This window comes from Pongo pygmaeus, chromosome 16 (genome assembly GCF_028885625.2).
Source record: "Pongo pygmaeus isolate AG05252 chromosome 16, NHGRI_mPonPyg2-v2.0_pri, whole genome shotgun sequence".
In the NCBI taxonomy this organism is placed as follows: Eukaryota; Metazoa; Chordata; class Mammalia; order Primates; family Hominidae; genus Pongo; species Pongo pygmaeus.
The window spans coordinates 90,767,446-90,791,939 of NC_072389.2; the positions used below are offsets into that span (position 1 = coordinate 90,767,446).

General features: G+C 44.8%; 1 protein-coding gene across 1 annotated transcript; it reads right to left on the reverse strand.

Annotated features, from left to right (window-relative positions):
- Nucleotides 1-1,657: 1,657 nt before the first annotated feature.
- Nucleotides 1,658-13,396, reverse strand: LOC129014049 (uncharacterized). Its single transcript, XM_054451011.2, has 5 exons — nucleotides 13,370-13,396; nucleotides 12,058-12,555; nucleotides 10,440-10,569; nucleotides 4,651-4,824; nucleotides 1,658-2,403 (listed from the first exon to the last, which is right to left on the reverse strand). The coding sequence occupies exons 1-3, from the start codon at nucleotides 13,394-13,396 to the stop codon at nucleotides 10,552-10,554; spliced, it is 543 nt and encodes a 180-aa protein (XP_054306986.2). The 3' UTR covers nucleotides 1,658-2,403; nucleotides 4,651-4,824; nucleotides 10,440-10,551.
- Between the last annotated feature and the right edge of the window lie 11,098 nt (nucleotides 13,397-24,494).

Consider the following 24,494-nt stretch of genomic DNA (forward strand, 5'->3'; position numbering starts at 1 on the left):
CAGAACTGTGAGAAATAAATGTTTGTGGTTTAAGCCACCCAATCTGTGGTATTTTGGCATGGCACCCTGAAATGACTAATACATCTCCCCACCCTACTTCAACCACATGACACTAGAGAGCTTGGCAGTTCTAGTGTCCCAGCTACCCAGCCAATCCAGACTAGACCAAGCAGAAACTTTCTTCTGGAATTTTCTGAATAGGAACTAATGGAGAGGAGCCCCATCCTTTCTTGGGGGCAAAGCCAGGAAGATGGAAGCCTCACGCTACCAACAGCCTGATTCCAACCTTGTGAAGAAAGTTGCTCTGAGAGCACAAAACTGATCTGCAGATTGAGGTGGAGACAGAGACAAGAGAAGGAGGCTGCAAATCCTGACAGTGCTGGTGACTCTGAGTCCAGGTATTCCTGAGGCCCAGCTGTTCCCTGCCCTGTGCATGGCTAACTTACTGACCAACGAACTTCCCTTCTTGCCTAAGCCAACTCGAGTGAATTTTCTGTCACTCATACCCAAAAAGCCCTGACTATAATGGCAGGGCATGGCAGGGCTGGGCTGGCCAGAGCAGAGGACAGTGTGGGTGGAATCAGCTGTAACAGGCACACAGGAAGTATAGTTATCACATAAACTCCATGAGGTCTTCCTCCAGCCCCAGCTGTGAGCAGGGCTGGGTTCATATGCTCAGTAGGTCAGAGTGAGGAATTTGGTCAGAGGTGCCATGCTCAGAGCCATCTTTCTATAAGCCAGACTCTTCAGCATCAAAGGCCTTGCCACCAGAGACAGTTTTAGTCATATCTTGGGTTCAATTGATCAATTGCTGTTCTCCTATTTTCAGAATCTTTACACTAGGCTGCCCCACGTGGGTGTTAGGAAGCCACAGGCATCCTGGCCAGAAGCCCAGACCACAAAAAGGGTTCCTGCCAGCCTGGCCAGGGTTCCAGAGGGCAGGACTGAGGGGCGGTGGGAGGAGCCCAGCCTGGGCAGTTGTGACATGTACACCACTCTTGATCTGTCTCCTGGAACTTTTCACCCCTCAAGTTTGGGCCCCGATGGGGCACACATGGGAAAGACAAAGAATGCCCATGTCTCCAACTAGTTTCCCCATCAGAAGTGATTATTGCACCAAGCTCCCCCCCTGTATTAAAACTGGACAGACCAAGGGCCACTTTCCTAATGGATGGGTCTTCTTGGTCCATCTCTTGCTCCCAAACAGAGCTCCCTCCCTGAGACAGGAATGTGCCATTCCAGGAGAGGTCTTTTGACCCAGCCTCCAGCCAAAGCCAGTCTCCCTGCCATGCAGGCCCTAGAGATACACTGGAGGGTGACAGGCCTCACCTGGAAATTTCTTGCTGAAAATTGTCAGTTTCCCACACACGTGCAGCCTGGCAGTTTAATTCAAATTAAACCCAGAAGGAGACTGCTGCTTCAGTCTCAACTGCTTGAAAATTAGGCCATGTAGAGCTTTTATTTGCTGGAAACTGTGGAGTCAGACATTGTGCAGATTGACCCAGTAGCTATAGCAAGAACACACATAGGACATCAACCAATGATAAGTGTGCACACACACACATGCACACAGCAGGAAATTGAGAAACAAACTATTTTAATGTCAGGTGTCATGGAAGTTTTGTGTCATTTCCCCAAAAAACACACATTTGATTTTATGATTTAGTCTTGTTTTTATTTAGAATTACTTAAGGAAAAGGAGAACTGAATGCAGTGGCTCATACCTGTAATCCCAGCACTTTGGGAGGCTGAGGCAGGAGGATGACTTGAGCCCGGGAGTTTGAGACCAGCCTGGGCAACATGGTGAAACCCCATCTCTATAAAAAATACAAAAATTAGCCAGATGTTGTAGCGTGTGCCTGTGGTCCCAGCTACCCAGGAGACTGAGGTGGGAGGATCGTCTGAGCCCAGGAGGCAGAGGTTGCAGTGAACTGAGATCACGTCACTGCACTCCAGCCTGGGTGACAGGATGAGATCCCATCTCAAAAAGAAAGAAAGAGAGAAAGGAAGAGAGAAAAAGAGAAAGAGAAAAGAAAAGAAAAGAAAGGGGAGGGGAAGCGAAGGGAGGGGAGGAGAGGGGAGGGGAGGAGAGGAGAAGAATAGGATCCTGATAGCTGGTATGCGGAAACTTAAGTGGATACATCTGAGAACTTTGAGCCTCCAGTTTCCACGGAATGCTCTGGTCTAAAAGAAGTAGCCCCTTTCCTTGCTAAGAGAAGGGCAGCTTCCCCTTGCCTGGAGACTAGGCAAAGAGCCTCCAACAAGGCCTCACAGCAGGATGAGGTGTGTCATCGTTGCTGCCCCACACTGACACCAGACTATGGCCTTATCATGGCCCAAGGTCACAAGCACAATCTGCTCTGGGAGAATGATTTTTTTTGCCAAAAATGTTGTAGGGGCTGCCTGGTGACAAAAAAAAAAGAAATCCATACTTAAAAGCGACATACCAATAGAGGCAAGCAAAACATGTTTTGCACAAAACAACTATCAATGGTGATGGCACGTGGATCTCCTCTTTCAGAACCCTGAGATTCTCAGTGCTGTTACCCTAAGGGCTTTCTGCAGAGGAGGTAACTATCAGAATCACATGGAGAATATCAGAGCCTAGAAGGAAACTTGAGATTTTTTTTATTTCAACCTTCTTCATTTACACAGAGACAAAACTGAAATTCAGAGAGTTCTGGTTTCTCAAGGCACACCACTAGTCAATAAACACACAGAGCTAGAAGCTAGATCTAGCTCAGTGTTCTTTTAAAGCTTTAAAATTTCCTCTCTGCTAGTAAAGCTTACAGCCTGGCAAGAATATAATATATACACACAAATACAGTTATAATGGTGAAAACTTGGAAACAACTTAAATGTCCAACAATACAGGCATTAATTCCCTATAAAGTGAATATCAAATAGCCATAGAAAGGCATTAAAGACCCAGAAGTGTTGCTAATTGAGCAAAAATACACCATTTCCGGTCAGATGCAGTGGCTCAAACCTGTAATCCCAGCACTTGGAGGCTGAAGTGGGCAGATCACTCAAGTCCAGGAGTTTGAGACCAGCCTGGCCAACATGGCGAAAGCACATTGTAAGGTACATGGATGTGCTTTGGTCAAGGAATAGGCCGAGGTGGATATCCAGGCCTGCGTGACTCACGAGTTTGGCATGCAAGCACACAGCTCCACTTGTAATATAACCTGTGTGTAAGTTAATTCCTGGCTTTATGCCACTATTGTCTGTAAAAGGTATAACTGCCCTGTTGATGCTGTGCATGAGACATGGCTCTTCGGGGCTTGGCTCAGTTTGGCTCAACATGGCTTGACGTGACGAGCGGACTGGCACCCAGAGAAAGAGACAGCCAAAGCTGTCCATCCTGTAGAGAGATGGGAGGGAGCCAGGACACAGCTGGGCTTGCTCATGCCCAGGGAGAGAAGGAGTTAAGCTGCTGATCCTGAAGGCAAGGGAGTGTCGGCTGCGCAGCTGTGTGTGGGGGCAGCTGGCTCAAGCAGCTGAGACAGGGCGAGCAGTTTAAGAGTAAGCTGCTAATAAGAAAGCTAGTGTAAGAAAGCTGTTAATGAGAGCTGCTGCTGAGTAAAACTATCTTTCACCTGCCTATGGCCCCCGCCCCGAGTGTTCTTTCTGCTCACCCACCTGCTCCCCTCAGACTTCACCATGGGCTGGACCTGGACCCTGGGATCTGACACACATCTCTACTAAAAATACAAAAATTAGCTGGTGTGGTGGCACATGCCTGTAATTCCAGCTACTAGGGTGGCTGAGGCACAATGATCGCTTGAACCCAGGAGGCAGAGGTTGCAGTGAGCCAAGATCATGCCACTGCACTGCAACCTGTGCAACAGAGCCTGACCCTGTCTCTAAATAAATAAATAAAGTAAAAGACCATTTGTCCAGTATAAACTCTTTCAAAATATATACTCAAGCATAGGAAAGTCTAGAAATGTCTTCGATGGTAATTTCAGGAAAGAATTCTACGGTGACTTTTTTTGGTTATCTGCATTTTTTTTTTTTTTTTTGAGATAGGGTCTTACTCTGTCACCCAGGCTGGAATATAGTGATGTGATCAGGGCTCACTGCAACCTTGACCTCCCAGGCTTAAGCAATTCTCCCACGTCTGTCTCTTGAGTAGCTGGGACTACAGGCGCGTGCCACCACACCTGGCTAATTTTTGTATTCTTGTATTTTTTGCAAAGATGGGGTTTTGCCATGTTGCCCAAGCTGGTCTCAAGCGATCTACCCACCTCGGCCTCCCAGAGTGCTGGGATTACAAGTGTGAGCCACGTGTGCCAGGCCTAGACCATGACCATGGGTTTCATGTACCAACTTTTTTTTTTAACAATAATATATACAAAGCATACTATGAAAAATGTTCAGAGAAAAAGAATACAAAATTGTAAAAAATCATATATAACTAGTTTTTTTTTTTTTTTTTTTCTTAAGGTAAGAAAGAAACAAAATAGATTGTCCAGGAAGATGGTTACTTCCACTTTGTATTTCTCTGGTGAACTCATTAGGAACTCTAAAAAGTTCCAGGAGTAGAATCACGGGGTCAAAGTACCCTGGCTATAACTTCCAATTCAGAGAATCCCAACAACTTACATTGTCACCAGCAAGGTCTTTGACTACATGAGCAATTCTCACCTTAAAGCATTTCTCATCTGACATTAGCTGCTCGGCTTTCTGTGGATACATTGATTCCAGGAGGCTTCTTGAGTTCTGTGTGTTCAGCTGGCCTCCGGTGGCCCCATTATTATTTTCTGCCAGGTAAAGGTCAGTTACCTGCACACAGACCTCATCACTCACGATATGCTGCAGCTGGAATCAAACAATGGCAAGCTGTCAGTGAACACAGAAAACATTTCTTCATTACACAGTCAGTGTTCCTTTGACTGATCCAGTCACTCAACACTCAACTCAAAAAAGGTTTTGGTTTTATTTGGCTGGCAAGTTTAGAAAATTCTTCACACAAACCACTGTATCATTTTCTCGGAGAATAATCAAGCTAAGATTTTCAACCATATCAGTGGTTCATTGTAAAACTTTCATATCTATTTAAAATAAAAACCATAGAGAACTCAGGTTAATGTACTGTTTATTTAAAATTCTAAGGATCTTTAAATAATTTTCCATAGGTCATATTTTTATTGCATTTTAAAATCATTTAGAATTTGCTTTCATACATATTCTCTCTCATTTGATCCTCACAGCTGCCCTGTGAAGCAGGTTGGAGAGAGAGTTGGGACCTGTTAGGAGACAAATTTACACAATGCATAAGAAAGCTCACTGTGAGCTGGGGTGAGGAGGGGAGACTTGGAGAATCATGAATGTAGTATCTATGTCTTTATTCCCAGCCCAACTACAAAGCCTGAAACTCATTAGGTATTTAAGAAATAGCTGCTGAATTATTGCCTAGGGGTGCTCAGCTGAAGAAGTAGGGCTGGGACTAACAGTCAAGCTTCCTGACTCCTAGCTCAATACTTTTCCAAACACACACCTATTTTTCTATATTTGATAGAAAGTACAGTGCTTAAGTTGTACATAATGTTATCTCACTTTTAATACAGGCCAATCATGATTGACTATATGTAGCTTTTGTGACAATCTTAGGAAACTAATGATTAGAAAGTTGAACCTTTCAGAGTTCCCATTCTCATGTCATATGCTATTTCTATTTTGAAATAAAAATCCTTCCAAATGAAACTTTATCCATCAAAATGACAGAGAAGTGAAAAATAGATGCAAGAAGAAAGCAAAACATTAATTTCATTATCAGCCAGGCGTGGTAGCTCATGCCTGTAATCCCGGCACTTCCGGAGGCTGAGGCGGGTGGATCATGAGGTCAGGAGATCGAGACCATCTTGGCTAATACGGTGAAACCCTGACTCTACTAAAAATACAAAAAATTAGCTGGGCGTGGTGGCAGGCACCTGTAGTCCCAACTACTCAGAAGGCTGAGGCAAGAGAATGGCGTGAACCTGGAAGGCAGAGCTTGCAGTGAGCTGAGATCCTACCACTGCACTCCAGCCTGGGCAACAGAGTGAGATTCCATCTCAAAAAAAAAAAAAAAAAAAAAAAAAAATTGGGCCTGGTAGTTAAAAATCAACCCCTGACCTAACTGCTTGTGTTATCTATAGATTCCAGACATTGTATGGAAAAGCATTGTGAAAATCCCTGTCCTGTTCTGTTCCATTCCAATTACTGGTGCATGCAGCCCCCAGTCACATACCCCCTGCTTCCTCAATTGATCACGACCCTCTTACACAGACCCCCTTAGAGTTGTAAGCCCTTAAAAGGGACAGGCATTGCTCACCTGGGGAGCATGGCTTTTGAGATGCAAGTCTGATTAAGCTCCCAGCTGAATAAAGCTCCTTCCTTCTTTAACCTGGTGTCTGAGGAGTTTTGTCTGCAGCTCGTCCTGCTACAATATGTCATGGACCAACCTCAAAAACATTAGCTAAGTAAAAAAGCCAGACACGAGACCACATATTGTATAATTCCATTGATTTGAAATGTCCAAAAAAGGCAAATTTATAGAGAAAGAAATGGGCTGATTTACCTCAAGAGGCAGGGATTCAAGCTTTCTAGACTATATGTGATACATACATGAGACTAAATAAGGAAAAGAAAAGAAATTTAGATAGAAATAAATGAAAATAATACTTCTCCCTGATTATAAAGAAAACCACATTCTTTTTCTAATAATTTGGAAGACAAAATATGAAGAAAAGTCTTTAATTTTGCCACTCAAAACATTCTGGTTTGTTGCTTTTTGTACTTTTTTATGCATATACACATTTTAAAAAGTAGAATCATTACATAGTGTTTTGTCACTAGGTTTTGGGCATATTTCTATGGCAGTAAATCTATCCTTGGCACCATCATTTTTAATAGCTCAATGTATATTAACTTAATCATTGCCACCCCAGAAGTAAATTTTCTTATATATATTTTTCAGTGGATTAGAGCAAGCATTTTTGGATTGAATTCATAGAAGTAGAATTTCTGGAGGAAAATAACATAAAACAGTTTTAGGGTTTTTAATATAAATTTTCAAATTATCCTGCAGAAAAATTGGTTCAGTTTATACTCCCATCAACAGGGGCAGAGCTCCAGTTTCCCCCTTCCATCATTTGTCCTCTTTGCTGGTCTTTAAGCAGAAAATCTGATTGTGTTCATTATATTTATTTGGCTTCTAATGCTTCTGAATCTTTTTTTTTTTTTTGGAGACAGAGTCTTCCAGGCTGGAGTGCAGTGGTGCAATCTCAGCTCACTGCAATGTTTGCCTCCTGGGTTCAAGCTATTTTCCTGCCTCAGCCTCCCAAGTAGCTGGGATTACAGGTATCCACCACCATGCCTGGCTAATGTTTGTATTTTTAGTAAAGACAGGGTTTCACCATGTTGGCCAGGCTGGTCTCACATTCCTGATCTCAGGTGATCCTCCTGCCTTGGCCTCCCAGAGTTTTGGGATTATAGGCATGAGCCACCACACCCAGCCAGCACAGCTAACTTCTTTTTTTTTTTTTTTTTTTGAGACAGAGTCTCACTGTGTTGCCCAGGCTGGAGTGCAGTGGCCCGATCTCGGCTCACTGTAAGCTCCGCCTCCCGGGTTCACGGCATTCTCCTGCCTCAGCATCCTGAGTAGGTGGGACTACAGGCGCCTGCCACCATGCCCGGCTAATGTTTTTTTGTATTTTCAGTAGAGACGGGGTTTCACTGTGTTAGCCAGGATGGTCTCGATCTCCTTACCTCGTGATCCGCCCGTCTCAGCCTCCCAAAGTGTTGGGATTACAGGCGTGAGCCACTGCACCTGGCCGCAGCTAACTTCTAATGAGGCCACCTTAGACAAGTTACTTACTGTCTCTGAGTGCAGTGGTGCAGTCATGGCTCACTGTAACCTTGATCACCTAGACTCAAGAGATCCTCCCGCCTCAGCCTCATGAGTAGCTGGGACTACATGCCTGCACCACCACACCCAGTTAATTTTTCTAGTTTTTGTAGAGACAGAGTTTTGCTATGTTGCCTAGGCTGGTCTTGAATTCCTGGCCTCAAGCAATCCTCCTGCCTTGGCCTCCCAAAGTGCTGGGATTACAGGCATGAGCCACCATGCCCACATTTTCTTTTCCAAGCTATATAGAGGATGCTGCATGTATCCTTCTGGAACTTGTTTTTTTCACTTAATATTATATTGCTAAGATTCATTCTTATTGTTGTTTATAGCTGGCATTCGTTCTTTTTGAATGTTGTGACATCACCAGAAGATAGAGATCCTGAGATCTCTTAAGAACTGCTGCTGGGAGTATACACTGGTATAACCACTTTGGAAAACAGTTTGGCTCCATCTCATAAGGCTGAATATTCACACTTCTCCCAGCTCAGCAATTCTACTCTACATCCAAGAGAAATTCTTGCCTATATAAAACAATATAAAACAGGGGATGTGGACAAGGAATGTTCCTAACAACTCTGTTCAAAATAGCAAAAACCTATTTCCCATCAACTGGAGAGTGAGTGACTAAATTGTGCTTTTTATTCCCTTTGACTTCCTGTAGTCTTATGATGCAAGTGGCTTTCCCATGGCTAGCTTGGGGAGGGGGATACTCTTGGCAATGGAGTCTGGGGTGGCAGTCATGCTTAGCTCTAGGGCAATCAGTGCTGCCCAAAACAAAAGTAAATAGAACAAGGTGCCCCACTGAGCCAATGCCCTGGGTCCCTGGAGGTACAGGTTTGTACCTGGAGGAAATAGCCATCACACAAATCAATCTTTTCAAATGCTTCTGTCACTGGGCTGAGTCCAAAGGATACCCTTTCCCAAAACATTACAAAGTTTATTGGGGCTACCATTTATCGAGCATTTATCATGTGCCTGATCATGTACTAGTGTACTAATTGCATGCATTATTTCATTTATTTATTTATTTACTTACTTATTCATTTATTTGAGATAGGGTCTCTCTCTGTTGCCTGGGCTGGAGTGCAGTGGCGCGATCATGGCTCACTGCAGCCTCAAACTCCTGGGCTCAAGTGGTCTCACCTCAGCCTCCCGAGTAGCTGGGAATACAGGCATAAACCATCAAGTCCAGCTAATTTTTTAAAAAACATTTTTGGGCTGGGCAGGTGGCTCATGCCTGTAATCCCAGCACTTTGGGAAGCCTAGGCAGGTGGATCCCAAGGTCAGGATATCAAGACCATCCTGGCTAACATGGTGAAACCCTGTTTCTACTAAAAATGCAAAAAATTAGCTTGGTGTGGTGGCCGGTGCCTGTAGTCTCAGCTACTCCAGAGGCTGAGGTGGGAGAATGGCATGAACCCAGGAGGCAGAGCTTGCAGTGAGCCGAGATCATGCCACTGCACTCCAGCCTGGGCAACAGAGTGAGACTCCATCTCAAAAAGCAAAACAAAACAAAACAAAAAACATTTTCATAGAAATGAGGTCTGGCTTTGTTGTCCAGGCTAGTCTCAAACTCCTGGCTTCAAGTGATCCTCCCCCTTCAGCCTTATTATTTCATTTAAACTTCACCATCACCCTATAAGAGTGCCTGGGGGTAGATGCTCCACACAGTAGCAATGTAGCAACCTCCACTCATAGTGACAATGAGACTCAGTGTAGTCAAGCAACTTCTTGAAGGTCACACAGCTGGAGGGTGGCTGAGCCAGGATGAAGACCTAGGACTCTAAAGCTGGTGTGCCAGTAAATGAGAAAAGTCTCTGAGGGTTCAGGATAGCTTCCTCCCAAGAAATCTTTCTCCAAAGGTTCTAAAAACAATGACAGATCCATCTTTCATAAAGCAGACAAAACTAGCAGTCCGTTCCTTTTAGAGTGGGGCGTAAAGGTTAGCTAAGCTCCAGGGCACCCCATTTTAATCCCACATATTTATAAGGCAACTGCCAGCACAGCAGCTCAAACCTAAAGAACCCTGCACAGCTGTCTCTGTGGGGCATGGCGTGTCCATGGATGTAAAGATGTTCCAATGTGTGCTTACAGGCCAGTGGCATCACCCTCAGTCACTGTCAAAGGGCAGCTAGGCCCTGCCTGCTAAGCACCATCGTGAGAATCTGCTGAGATTTCTAATTAGTTTATCTGTTGTTTGCAGTGAAAGATGCCCTGAAAAGAAGGGGTGTGGGTGGGAAGAGTTCTAATTTGAGGTCCCCTGATCCAGGCATGATCTTCTTCCCCAGTTGCAGGAATCAGGGGACTCTATCTGTAAATGTAGGTTCAAGCCATGCCCCCCAGCTCCCTCTTTCAACCAGGTGCCACCTTCTGCTTCTTTTCCATAGACAGCCTAGAGCTGCCAGCAGTCCCTTAGGATCTGTGGCCTCAGGCCTGGTTTAATTTTTTCCTCTCCAAAGAACCATCTGTAGGGCCAGAGGCTGGCAAAGCCTGACTCATTACTGGATGCCAGTTCCTTTGCCTGACTTTCAGTGATTCCTACCTTACCCTGGGGTTTTATGTTGCTTGTCTCAACACTATCATTTCTCATTCCTCCACAAGTTGAATTGCTCACTCCAGCCCCTTGAGGCATGCTCTTCTTGACGCAGTTAGCTTTAGGCAAATGGTTGGTGCTAAAAAGAAAAAAAATAAAAGAGCATTATATCATTTTCATTGATTAACAAAAGTGATGGCTCCACTGCAAAGTAAAGTTGATACTCCTGGGCCTCTGAGTTCAAGAGCCTTTTAGACAAATGGCTCTGGGCTAAAACATGATCATGCACACAACATGCATCTGTCTGGGTCTGATGAGATAATCTGGATACTTGGTTGTTATCCTTGAGCATTTTCCTGCCTCATTAATGCATGTGTAGCCAGCACAATAATAATCATAGCTAATAATGGCTAAAGCTGAGGGCTTTCCTGAGCCAGGCAGTGGCTTTAAAACTTTAAAGTGGCTTTTAAAACTTTAACAGCTAAAGCTGAGGACTTTCCTGAGCCAGATAGTGGCTTTAAAACTTTAAAGTTTTCACATGGACTCTCATTGAATAATTTCTGTTTTTCAGATCAAGAAACTGAGACTTACTATCACATTTGGGATTAAGTTAAAAAAAAAAGAAAAAAAGAAACTGAGGCTTAAAGCTGTCAAGTATTTCACAGTCAGCAAGTGGCTAAATCAGAACTTGAACCCAGGCAGTCTAGCCCTGGGATCCTGTGCCCTTACCCATTATCCAGTGTTGGCTACACAAAACTAATGAGTACATATTTTCAACTATAGTTTAAGTGGGTGACATATTTTTTGCTATATTTTATGTGGGTGACTTTCAGTTTGGGGGTATTCTACTTACACAATCTATTGAGCTGGATATTAACTGAGAACAAACAGAAACTAATGAACTCTGAAAAACATAAAACATGAGCAACATGATGTCACTGCAAAAGACAAAACAGCACATAGCCTTCTTGTGGCTGTATTTTGCTGACAGTCCATGAGCTAATAGCCTGAACTCAGCAGTACTGTTCCCTTGGGAGACAGACAGACAGACAGACAGACAGACACACACACACACACACACACACACGAGTTGGTGGTTTTCTGCCCCCCACCCCCACCCCAACACACACAGGAGTTGGTGGTTGTGCTGCCCGGAGCCTCCAGTCCGCGAGTGTGAAGAACGGACCAGATGGGTCCAACAGTGCTGGGTAAGGCGAGGAAGGGGCAGCCGGAAGCGCGCGCATGCTCTGGACTCGTGCACCCGCCGAAACGGATGCGCACCTGGCGCGCGGGGGTGAGGGGTGAGGGGTGAGGGGTGTGAGGGGCGAGAGGGACGGGAGCGGGGTAAGGGCAGCCCTTTCCCAGGCCATAGAGGGGACGGCTGTGCTGTTGCCCTTTTAAGCTGCGGCTTGACAGGAGCAGCGCCTCCTGTCGGTGGAGTCTGTTACAAGGGGAGCAGCCGCCCAGGCCGCCACACAGCTCCCCGCAGAGGCCTCGGTGCCCCTTGCCATTTTCCAGCCCTTCTCCGACTAGAGTCGAGGCAGCGGGGAGAGGCGGAGCTGGGAAAGCGCCGCCGAGAGGTCTCGCGGGTGGTCGCGGCCATGACAGCGGCTCCCGACCTGCTCACCTTCCGCGTCCCTCCCGCCAGAGGTGAGAGTAAAATGTCCGTGTCGGGGTTCAAGGCCAAGCTGAAGTTGCTGGCCTCTGTCTTCCACAAGAACCAGGAGCCGCCGCCGCAGCTCAGGCTCCACTGCAACATCACGGTGAGGCGCCCAGTGGCAGCCTCACGGGGCAGGGCGAGGGCAGAGAGGAGGCCCCCAGAGTCCCGGGACAAAGTGGAGCCTGCCCGGGAGAGGCCCCGGTTCCCCTGGCGGGGCAAGCGCGCCCCCTTCTCCCGCGACTGGCCCGCCCCGCTGCGTGAGGCTTGGGTGGGAGGAGGGGGAGGGCGCGTCTCTCTGGCTTTTTGCGCGGGGCTGGCTTGGGGGCTGCGGACACCTCTCGCCCCAGTCGCCGCGCCCCGAGGTGGGAGCCCGCGTCGCCCGCAGCCGTTTCGGGGCCCATGGTCGCCCTCAGTCAGCCAGCCTGCTCCCCGGGACCGCGACGAGGCGTGGCAGGGCGGCTCCGGCTGTTGTTTGAGCCCAGGCGGGGAAGGGGAAAGGTCTTTAAGATTTTCGGTTTTTTGGCCGGGCGCAGTGCTAATCCCAGCAGTTTGGGAGACTGAGGCAGCTGGATCTCCTGAGGTCAGGAGTTCTAGACCAGCCTGGCCAACATGGTAAAACCCTGTCTCTACTAAAAATACAAAAATTAGCCGGGCATGGTGGCAGGCGCTTGTTGAGATGGAGTCTCACTCTGTCGCCCAGGCTGGAGTGCAGTGGGGCGATCTCGGCTTACTGCAGCCTCCGTCTCTTGACAGTCCATGGGTTCAAGCGATTCTCCTGCCTCAGCCTCCCGAGTAGCTGGGATTACAGGCGCCCGCCACCACGCCTGGCTAACTTTTGTGTTGTTTAGTAGAGACCGGGTTTCATCATGTTGGCCAGGCTGGTCTCGAACTCCTGACGTCAAATGACCCATCTCTGCCTCCCAAAGTTCTGGGATTACAGGCCTGAGCCACCGCGCCCTGATCCAAGGCCCTTAAGCTTAAACGCCTCATTCTTCACTCAGGTTTTCCTTGTTCCCGCATGTTCAGCCAATTGTTTTTAAGGAGAAACTATCAATGAAAACGGACTCGTTGATGGAGGAAAAGTTGGAATGCAGCCTCTAGTGCTGTTTGAGCGATCCCTCCACCTGGGCCGCTGCTGTGTTCTGGAAAGGCGGATTGTACCCTGGATGCAGCAGGTAAGAGACCTGTCCAGGTGCTCTGCCCGCTTTCTTTTCAGGCTTCTGTATCAGCTGTTTTTCCCCTGTAGAATGTGCCCCTGACAGCCACCCCCTAACCCTACCCAATTTGTCTTTACGTGTCTGACCATCAAGGCTCTTTTGGGTCATATTTAGTTCATGCTGATATTTCCCCTTCCTCCCCTCTTTAGTCCTCACTATTTTTGCTTTGGTCATGTTATGCCGTATTGTGTAAGGCTTTAAAAAAATTTTTTTATGGTGGCAGGGGAGAATGTTTTATAATTATGCTTTGTACCTTTTATCTTCCACTCAATAAATGCTTGGTAAATATTTGTTTTATTGAATGTATGACCCTATTCTAGCTACATTGTGCTTGAACAAAAAATCTTAACTGCCTCATAAGTTAACTGCTAAGAATTTGTCAAAAGTGCAGACATAACATCAAGAACTTGTCATGGATAGTACAAAAAGGTCTCTAAGGGCTTGATGGAAGTCTGTAAATTGACTTCCTATGAAAGAGAGTGTAAGAAGTGAAAATGTAAAGCGTGACTGGAGAGCCACAGTGATGAAGCCAGGGTCCCTTTCTCCAGATCCTTTGTAACAGTGTTATGTGATCTCTTCTACAAGATCGTTCTGAAAGATAATGCCAGCTCGGAACCTAGGAAACCATCCAGTGGGTTTCTGCAGCTTAGGTGGTTCAAATCCCCATCAGCACCTTTGTTTTCTCTGTCTCAGTTTGCTTACAGTGATGTTCTTAGTAGCTGTAATTGCTGTCTGTCTTTGAATACTTAAGCATTTTTTTTAGATGACAGGGATATATGTGCATTTTTATTTTACCAAGTGTTAGAATTTTTACTCTGCTTTTGTGGGCTCTGGGTTAGCTACTTGGTTGTTTAGATGTAAAATGATTAGCAGGGAAAACTGTGTGCGTGTGTGTGTGTTATAAGTTTCTTTTGTTGTCAGAGGACTTAGAATTTTATTTTATATGGTAATTATGTCAATTTATTCTCCACCCCACATTTATTGAACAGCAAAGTATGAAAGTAATGTGTCCCATAAGCAGCCTTCAGAAGAATTACAACTGCTGTATATCAAAAATTCTTTTTTTTATTATTTTGAAATGGAGTCTCACTCTATCACCCAGGCTGGAGTACAGTGGTGCGATCTTGGCTCACTGGAACCTCTGCCGCCCGGGTTCAAGCGATTCTCCTGTCTCAGCCTCCTGAGTAGCTGGGATTACGGGCACCTGCCACCGCCCCTGGCTAATTTTTGTAGTTTTAGTAGAGACAGGTTTCACCATGTTGACCAGGCTGGTCTTAAATTCCTGACCTCGTGAACTGCCTGCCTCAGCATCCCAAAGTGCTGGGATTACAGGCGTGAGCTACCGCGCCTAGCTGAACTTTCCAGAAGAAGTTCGTGCATCAGTTTTCAAAAAATTATGATATCAAAAGATAGCTGTGCCCTACATTTGGAAAGATACAAAAACTGAACATACTGGCAGGAAGTTTTGCTTGCTGGTGCTTGAGATAGAGGCACACATTGGTCTCAGTGGATTTATGGAGAAAAATAGATACAGAAAGTTATTTCTAAATAAGACCAAAAAATCCTTTTCTTAAGCAGTGACAGGTAAAGAGGTTGTCTTGGCTAACCTTGAATTGTGTTGCCCTTGATTGAGACAGTTTTATGGTGGGGATGGTAGTGGTGATAAACTTGTTGGAAATTTGTCTGCTGATAGTAACCTTTGTGGTAGCTGTCACAGACAACTTCATCCTCACAGGCCTTGAAATTAGTATAAAACTAACAGAATGGAGGAGAAACAAAGGACCTGAATAATTAGCTGCTTAGGTAATTGTTCTGTGTTTTCATAACTTGTGAAAAAGAACAGTGTTAGGAACACTTAAACATTCTATGTAAGGAACACTGCCTGAATTTATATTGTGATTTTTGAGCACCATTCACTGTTTAAAAACTGGCATATTGTAGATAATATTTTAAAGACAAATAGAAAATTTATCTTTTCAAGTTGGGTCTAAAACTTAGCCTTATCAAAATTACAAAATTTAAAGCATGTGACTGAAAAATATTAATGCATAGGTGTAAATATTGGTCATTTTAAATGTCTTTCAAAATAGATTGTCTCTTAAATATTAAACTAAGCAAACTTTGAACATGTTGTAGAGTTTGTGCTGAAGGTTAAATTTCCTGGGGTGATGGATATTTTGTAATATGGAAAACAAAACTTTCTTATTTTAAGAAATTTAGAAAACTTTCAGGCAAAACTAGAAAACATTACCTATGTAATTCTACCACTGAGAAGGTGTCGCTGTGAGAAATTTGTATCTTTCCAGTCATCTGCTCTTCTCTTTTCTCCTGTGCTTGCATACGTTTCCTCTCCCTTAAAAATCAGATAATTGTTTGTAATCTGCTTTTTCACTCAACAGTATTGTAGACCCATGTTATAACTTACTCCTCTACATTGCCTTCAGTTATTGTGTGCTTTCTGTTGGATGACTGTACCATGTAGTCAGTCATGTTTTCTGGTACTGAATACATAGGGGTGTGTGTGTGTGTGCGTGCGCGTGTGTGTGCGTATTTTTTTCTAACATAACTAATGCTTTAGACATCAGTAGGTAGACCTAAATCCTTGAAACCTTCCACGTGGTGACTTTCAGTTCTCATTGCTGAATTTGTTTCTAGAAATGGAAGAAATTATATTGTGTGGGAACTTTCTTTTCTTTTTTCTTTTTGAGGTGAAGTCTTGTTCTTGTCACCCAGGCTGGAGTGCAATGGTGTGATCTCGGCTCATTGCAACCTCCACCTCCTGGGTTCAAGCAATTCTGCTGCCTCAGCCTCCCGAGTAGCTGAGATTACAGGCGCATGCCACCATGCCTGGCTAATTTTTGTATTTTTAGTAGAGATGGAGTTTCACCATGTTGGCCAGGCTGGTCTTGAACTCCTGACCTCAGGTGATTTGCCCACCTCAGCCTCCCAAAGTGTTGGGATTATAGGTGTGAGCCACTGTGCCCAGCCTTTTTTTCATCTCAGTACCAGCTTTTATTTATCAGATTGGTAAAAATGTTAGAAAGTGTGCAATGAAATGGCCATTCTTACAGTCATGGCAAAAAGTATAATAATCTTTGACCTTCTAGAAAGTAGTTCGGCTTTCTAGAAACTTGTCTGAATTCTCCCTGTTTAGGCAGGATGAATTCTCACTACCCCAAGGTGGCCAACCTTGTCCCTGTGATTCCATCTCTCCCAGAAAGAGAGGTCCAGTCTCAGGGAAAACCCAGATTTGCTTGGCTTAGCCCACCTGACAGCTGATCACTGGAAATGGGGTGGGCCGGTAGAGTCCTTTGGTCAGGTTTTGTGTTGAGAGAGACATGGAAAGATGGGAGGGAGGTAGCAAAACTGGCCTCAGTGGAACTATGTAAGTTAATATAGAATGGCAAAGGGATGTTTCTTCCAAGGAAGAAATTCTAGGGAAGGAAGAAAGTGGAGGGGAAGGCAGCAGTTCTCCAAGTTTTGGGGTCAGGATTCCTTTACACTCTTAAAAATATATTGAGGGCCCAAGGAGCTTTGGTTTATGTAGGGTATATCTATTGGTATTTATCACTAGAAATTAAATCAGAAATATTTAAAATATTCTTTAAAAGCTCACCACATATTGTTATAAATGCTTTTATGAAAAGAAAATTTCTAAACCCAAAGTAGTACAATCTTCCATCTTTTGCAAATTTCTTTGATGTTTGATATGTCATTTGCATGATGTTTGATATGTCATTTGATACGTCATTAGCAAATTGGTATGTCAGTTTGCTTCTCCATTCAATTTATTGTGTGATATTTTCTTGAAAAAATGTGAACAAAGGCCAGTCTCATACAGATAACCATTTTAGATCATTGTGGATATTTATATATTTTTTGAGATGGGGTCTTTCCCTGTTGCCCAGGCTGGAAGGCAGTGGTGTGATCACAGCTCACTGCAGCCTCAGTCTCCGGGGACTCAGGTGATCCTCCCACCTCAGCCTCCAGAGTAGTTGGGACTACAGGTGTGTACCACCACACTTGGCTGACTTTTTGTATTTTTTGTAGAGATAGGGTTTTGCCATGTTGCCTAGGCTTCTTTTTTTATACTCCATCAGATCTTGTTTTTTCTTGAACTTTGGATCTTCCACCCTTGCATGATATTACATTGTACATTGGTCATTTATAAAATAGTGGTTCACTAAGATCTTCTACATGTTGATACATTTGATTGTACAGTATGAAAATACATTCATCAGTACCACCATCAATCTCATCAGAATACTTTTGGAAAGTGATGGTGGGTATAAATTTTCCAAAATTGTAATTTTTTGTTCAAAAGCTTGAATTTTATTAGTAATTCTATTATTGAATTTTATCATGGCCTGTCTGTTGTTTTCCTTGAAATGACAGAATCTCATTTTTTGAGAAAATACCTGCCAAAAATGCAAGTTAAAATAACATTTTTTGTTAGTCAGCCTTTCAAGTAAAAATGGTATTCCATTAAAGTGGTTAATTCACTTCATGACTTAGTCACTCAAGGGTTTTTTCTCAGGCAGCCTGTAGGAATGCTCATGTATACTTCCCATTTCATCACTTGAAATATTAAAAAGATATATTCAAGGATATAGATGTAGCAAAATATTCACCGCTTCATCATAGACATTGTTTTTTTTTAATTTTTGAAACAGGGCCTTGTTCTGTCACCCAGGCTGGAGTGTAGTAGCATGATCACAGCTCACTGCAGCCTCAACTTTCTGGGTTCAGTCAATCCTCCTGCCTCAGCCTTCCAAGAAGCTGGGACTACAGGCATGCAGCCACTGTGTTCAGCTAATTTTTGTATTTTTTATAGAGATGAGGTTTCACCAGGTTGCCCAGGCAGGTCTTGAACTCCCAGGCCCAAGTGATCCCCCTGCCTGGGCCTTCCAAAGTGCTGGAATTATAGACATGAGCCAAAATTCCCAACCTTATCATAGACATTCTTAAATGAAACTGACCTTTTGTTGCCCTTCCTTTTTATTTTTATTTTTAGAGACAGAGTTTTGCTCTGTTGCCCAGTCTGGAGTTACATAGGCACAATTTCAGCTCAAGGCAACTTCTGCCTCCCAGGTTCAAGTGATTCTCCTGCCTCAGCCTCCTAAGTATCTGGGACTACAGGCATGCACCACCACACCGAGCTAATTTTTGTATTTTTAGTAGAGATGGGGTTTCACCATGTTGGCCAAGCTGGTCTCAAACTCCTGACCTCAGGTGATCCATCCGCCTCAGCCTCCCAAAGCACTGGGATTACAGGTGTGAGCTGCCATGCCCCACCCACCCTTCCTTTTTATACCTTTCCTGTGCATAGTGAAGAATACCATGACTACTAGTAGTTTGGTGTTACTGCCTTTGTTTGTGCTAAAGTACCAGCATTTTTACCCACCATTGTATTTGCACACTTAACAGCAAATGTCACCATGTTAGTATTCCTGTCAAAATAGTTTGGACTTGGGGGTCTTGAGGGCCGCACTTTGGGAACCATTGAAATAGGCACTTAGACCTACTATATATCATATCTTTTCATCTACAAGGTTTTTAAAAACTTGATTTCAGTTAATTTTTTTTGTAATTTTTAAAATATGGTTTTGAGGGGTTTCAGTCCAAAGCAACAACACGTATTTTATTTTGCTTATGCTGAAGTTTACTAGACAAATACTAACCTAACAGAATGAGGTCCTAAATCTAATTGCAATTTCCTTAGCCAAAAGAAAAAAACTCAAAATTAAAAGCGTAAAAATGGCCCATATGGTGTATTCTGTCTGTATGCTGAAGAATTTATAGAAGAAAATGCAATACTCAGTAAGTGGTGTTCTTTAAGAATAGGATTGGCTGGGCACGGTGGCTCACACCTGTAATCCCAACACTTTGGGAGGCCGAGGTGGGCGGATCATCTGAGATTAGGGGTTCAAGACCAGCCTGACCAACATGGAGAAACCCCGTGTCTACTAAAAATACAAAATTAGCCGGCCATGATGGCACATGCCTGTAATCGCAGCTACTCAGGAAGGCTGAGGCAGGAGAATTGCTTGAACCCGGGAGGTGGAGGTTGTGATGAGCTGAGATCGTGCCACTGCACTCCAGCCTGGGCAACAAGAGCAAAACTCGGTCTCAAAAAAAACCAAAAAAAGGAAAAAAAGAATAGGAGTAATTCTGAAGAGTTTCTTTTAGCCTGTAAAGAGATTTGGAACACAGTAAGAAGAGGAATGAGAAGAATGAGAATAGTAAAATAAACCATTACTGAAGAGATATACTGTTAATGATGTCCTCCTTCAATACAACTTGTTTTTCTTTTTTTTGTTTTGTGAGACGGAGTCTTGCTCTATCGCCAGGCTGGAGTGCAGTGGCGCATCTCAGCTCACTGAAACCTCTGCCTCCCGGGTTCAAGTGATTCCCCTGCCTCAGCCTCCTGAGTAGCTGGGACTACAGGCGTGTGCCACCACACCCAGCTATTATTTTTTTTTAATTTTAGTAGATATGGAGTTTCACCATGTTGGCCAGGATGGTCTCCATCTCCTGACCTCGTGGTCCACCTGCCTTGGCCTCCCAAAGTGCCAGGATTACAGGCATGAGCCACCGTGCCCAGCCATCTTGTTTTCCTCTTTCTTTTTTTTTTTTTGAGACGGAGTCTTGCTGTGTCGCCAGGCTGGAGTGCAGTGGCGCGATCTCGGCTTACTGCAAGCTCCGCTTCCCGGTTTCATTGCAAGCTCCGCCTCCTGGCTTCACACCATTCTCCTGCCTCAACCTCCTGAGTAGCTGGAACTACAGGCGCCCGTCACCGCGCCCAGCTAATTTTTTTGTATTTTTTTAGTAGAGACGGGGTTTCTCCGTGTTAGCCAGGACAGTCTCGATCTCCTGACCTCGTGATCTGCCTACCTCAGCCTCCCAAAGTGCTGGGATTACAGGTGTGAGCCACCTTGCCTGGCCCATCTTGTTTTTCTTAAAAAGGAACCTTCAGTAAATATTTGGTTTCTGTGGCTTCAGCTTTAATTCAGATTACAGTTTTCAAAGCAGTGTTGCCTAAAGTTGTTTGTGCAAAATTGTTTTCCATGACTTGAACCTAGTTATTCTGAAGCTAATATATAATAATAATGTTTTTTCCCCAATTTATAATAGAGAACAGTACGAAGTAACAGGGGGAATATCTGTTAGTGGGTGAAAGCACATAATGCATAGTTCATTAGCTTTTTTAAAAAATCACATGTAATTGTGTTCCAAGAATATATGTATAGTAATGGCATTTACTTGGTGTTACTTGGTTTGTGTGATAGAATAAAATATTAGAATTTTATGGTGTTTGAATTAGTTATCTATTGCTCTGTAACAAATTTAGCAGCTTAAAACAACAAACTTTACCTCACAGTTTCTGTGGGTCAGGATTCTGTCCAGTTTACCTTGGGTTCACTGGCTTGGCCTCTGACCAGGCAGTGAAGGTGTTGGTGGCGGCTGTGATCATCCCAAGGCAGGATAGGGAGAGAATCCGTCTCCAAGCTCATGTTGGCAGGATTCACGTCAGAGGCTGTTGGACTGGGCCTCTGTCTCTAGATGGTTACTGGTCAGAGGCCTTTTACAATACCTTGCCATGTGGGCCTCTTCATAGGGCACCTCATCACATGGCAACTGGCTTCCATCAGAGGGAGCAATGGAAGGAGCAGGAGAAGGGTGACCAAGGCAGGCATCGTAGTCTCCTTGTAGCCTCACCTCAGAAGTGGTGTTACTTTTGCTGTATTCTCTTTGTTAGAAGTGAGTCACTAGGTCCAGGGGTGGAATTTTACAAGGGTGTGAATGGCAGGAGGTGAGGGTGATCAGGGCCATTTAGAGGCTGCCTACCAGTGTTGAAGAAAATTGTTGACTTCTATGAGCTGTAGCAGCAGACAGTGCTATGCAAGGAGAATGGCTGTCTCAGAAGTCCAGCTCCTCACATGGGTTTAAACGTGTTGCCTTTTCCCCCATACATTTTGTTTAAATCCATGGTCATCTTGCCATTTAGTGGTGTGGTTTAATTGCATATTTGGGTTAGTCTGTATGTAAACATTTAACATAGGTGTCTCTGGGTTAAACAGGAATCCTGTTCATCTTCTTCACCGATATGGTTTGTGGACTCTGATGAGCCAAATCTGACATCACTTCTGGAACGTCTAGAAGATACTAAGGACAACATTTCGGTGAGGAAAGAAGCCAAGCTATTTTCTCTTTTCCTCATGAACATTATATTTAGAAATTAAATGTTAAGTGATAATATTATATAAAAGCATGATTAATAACTATAATCTTAGAGGAATTAAAGTCTGGGTATTTTAAGTCCTCCAGATCTTACTTACTACCTGTATTCTCTTTATTATTTCCCACATGTATAACCTTAGTTTAGATTAGGAATTCAGGGTCTCTTTTTCCCTGAATTCTAACGATTAAGCCAAGCAAGCGTTTTGGGTGGAGACCACTAGCCAAGGTGGGAAGTAGAAAAAAGACCAAGGTGGAAGTGAAGGGAGAGATGGGGAGAATGACACCAGAACTAGTGGGAGGGGATTGCCTTTCCTTTCAAGGGTCTCTAAGTCTGCAGTAAAAGTCAAAGGTATTCAAATAGGAAGTTTTGTTTTTGTATTTAGTATATGAAGTATAACTTTCCATTTTGCAAAAACTTTAGAAACCTTTTTTCTTGATTATAAAACTTATAAGCAACCATTATTGAGAAGATTAGTAAAATATAAAAAAAAGTAAAAATCTGACAATTTCTCTACCTAATATAACCACTGTTGACATGATAGCTAGTTTCTATCAGGATGTATTGCTGCTTTGTTGTCAAAGTACTTATACCCTTACAGATATGTTTAAATAGTTGAGGTCGTATTCTATAAATATCTATAAATAGCCAAGTGCTGTGGCTCACACATGTAATCCCAGCACTTTGGGAGGCCGAGGCAGGCAGATCACAAGGTCAGGAGTTTGAGAGCAGCCTGGCCAATATGGTGAAATCTCATCTCTACTAAAAATACAAAAATTAGCCAGGCATGGTGGCAGGTGACTGTAGTCCCAGCTACTCGGTAGGCTGAGGCAGGAGAATTGCTTGAACCCAGGAGGCAGAGGTTTCAGTGAGTCAAGATCGCACCACTGCAGTCCAGCCTGGGTGACAGAGCAAGACTCCATCTAAATAAATAAATTATATATACACACACATACACACATCCTCATATATATATACACATATATGTGTGTGTATGTATACACACACAAACACACACACACACACACACATATACACCTACACATGGCCGAATGCCTCACCTCTAGCACTGGGAATCAGTCACCGTGCTGTCCTTGTGGAGTCTTGTGGCCCAACAAGAGGAAGCTCTCCCCTGACATTGCCCCTCCAAAGTGTGCCACTTTCAGTGAGCCTCCTGTCATGCCCGGCCTGTGGACAGCCAGACCCTGCCATCCCTCCCACCCCCCACCAAGCATGGGGGTGCTCTGTAGGCAGCTGTGTGGACTGACAAGTCTCTACCAGTCCTGCTGTCCCTCAGCTGAGAATCAAACCCATTTCTGGATGACAGGGAATGTGTCCTCTGCTGGCTGTGTTCTCTGTGGAGCTCAGGGGAGGGAAAAGGCCAAGCCATTTCTAGGGTGCTGTCAGGACCGGTGAAAAGGTCACACCCTTTCCAAGGGAACTTTTCCTGGAAAGCCCCTGGAGCTTAGCTGGCTCTTATCCTGTGATAAGCCAGAGGCTCTGGGGGGTGAGAGAGCAGAAACCCTCGTCACCCCACCCAACGGGGACCTGTATACCTCTGCCAGCCTCTCACTTGGCCTTGCTGCTGTCCTCTGAGACTGCCTATTCCTCCCTCTCTGTGACTCTACACCACCATCACCTCCTCCAGGAAGTCCTCTGGATTGACTCCTAGCTTATTACATCTTTATTGTGCAGACCCTCTCCATTCAAATCCCCTCTTCAACTGCCCACCCCCCACTACCTCCAAGACAGAGATTCTGGGTTCTTGCAACTGCAGCCCCTCAGAGAGTGTAAGAGGGGCAGAAAAAGGAGATCAGGAGGTGGGGGAAGCAGCACTGTCAGAGTTTCCAAAGCCCTGGCCAGCAAGGCCTCAGAGGCCTCTGTTGGGGTGGGGACCTCCCTGGCTATGCACTCCAGCAGCACAAGACACCTCTGTGAGCTTCTCCCACTCAGCCCTACAGGAAGCAGGAGGGCCCAGCCTCAATGGACCAATTCAGACCCCAGTGCTCCGGAAAGTACCTCTGCTTCCTGCCACCATTCCACTCTGGCCAAACAGCCTCTACTCTCTTCTGCTGGGAGGGGGCCGCAGGCAGGTGGTTCAGTGGTTAGGGCCAACCATCTACTTCAGTTTCTGCCTGGCCCAGATCTCTGACATTGACCATGCCCTAGTGGGTGTATGTATACCTTTAGTGCAAGGGTGGTGTGACAGTTAATACTGAGTGTCAACTTGATTCGGTTGAAGGCTGCAAAGTATTGATCTCCTGGGTGTGTCTGTGAGGGCATTGTAAAAGGAGATTAACATTTGAGTCAGTGGGCTGGGGAAGGCAGACCCACCTTTAATACTGGTGGGTACCATCTTTCTAATCAGCTGCTAGCGAATATAAAGCAGGCAGAAAAACGTGAAAAGGCGAGGCTGGCCTAGCCTCCCAGCCTACATCTTTCTCCCATGCTGGACGCTTCCTGCCCTCTAGCATCAGACTCCAAGTTCTTCAGTTTTGAGACTCGGATTGGCTCTCCTTGCTCCTCAAACTTGCAGACAGCCTATTGTGGAACCTTGTGATTGTGTAAGTTAATACTTGATAAACTCCCCTTTATATATCTATATCTATATCTATCTATATCTGTCTATATCTTCTATTAGTTCTGTCCCTCTAGGGAACCCTGACTAACACAGGTGATTAGGCACAGGGAGATGTGCCCCCTTCCCCGTGGGTGCTGGGTAGGTAAATGTTTTAGCAGTGGGCTTTCTTGGGGAGAGGGAACCCTGATTTTCAGTATTTGCCTCTTTTCCTGGTATAAATGTTCCCACTGTGGGCAGTATCACCTGCCTCTCAACAGTTGGCTCCTGGCCGCTGCCGTGAGCTGTTCCAGCGGGTGACAGTGGTGGCTCCGTCCTGCAGGCCACGTGCCCCCACCCCTTGTGCCACGGCCTCCCTCACTTTAGTGTG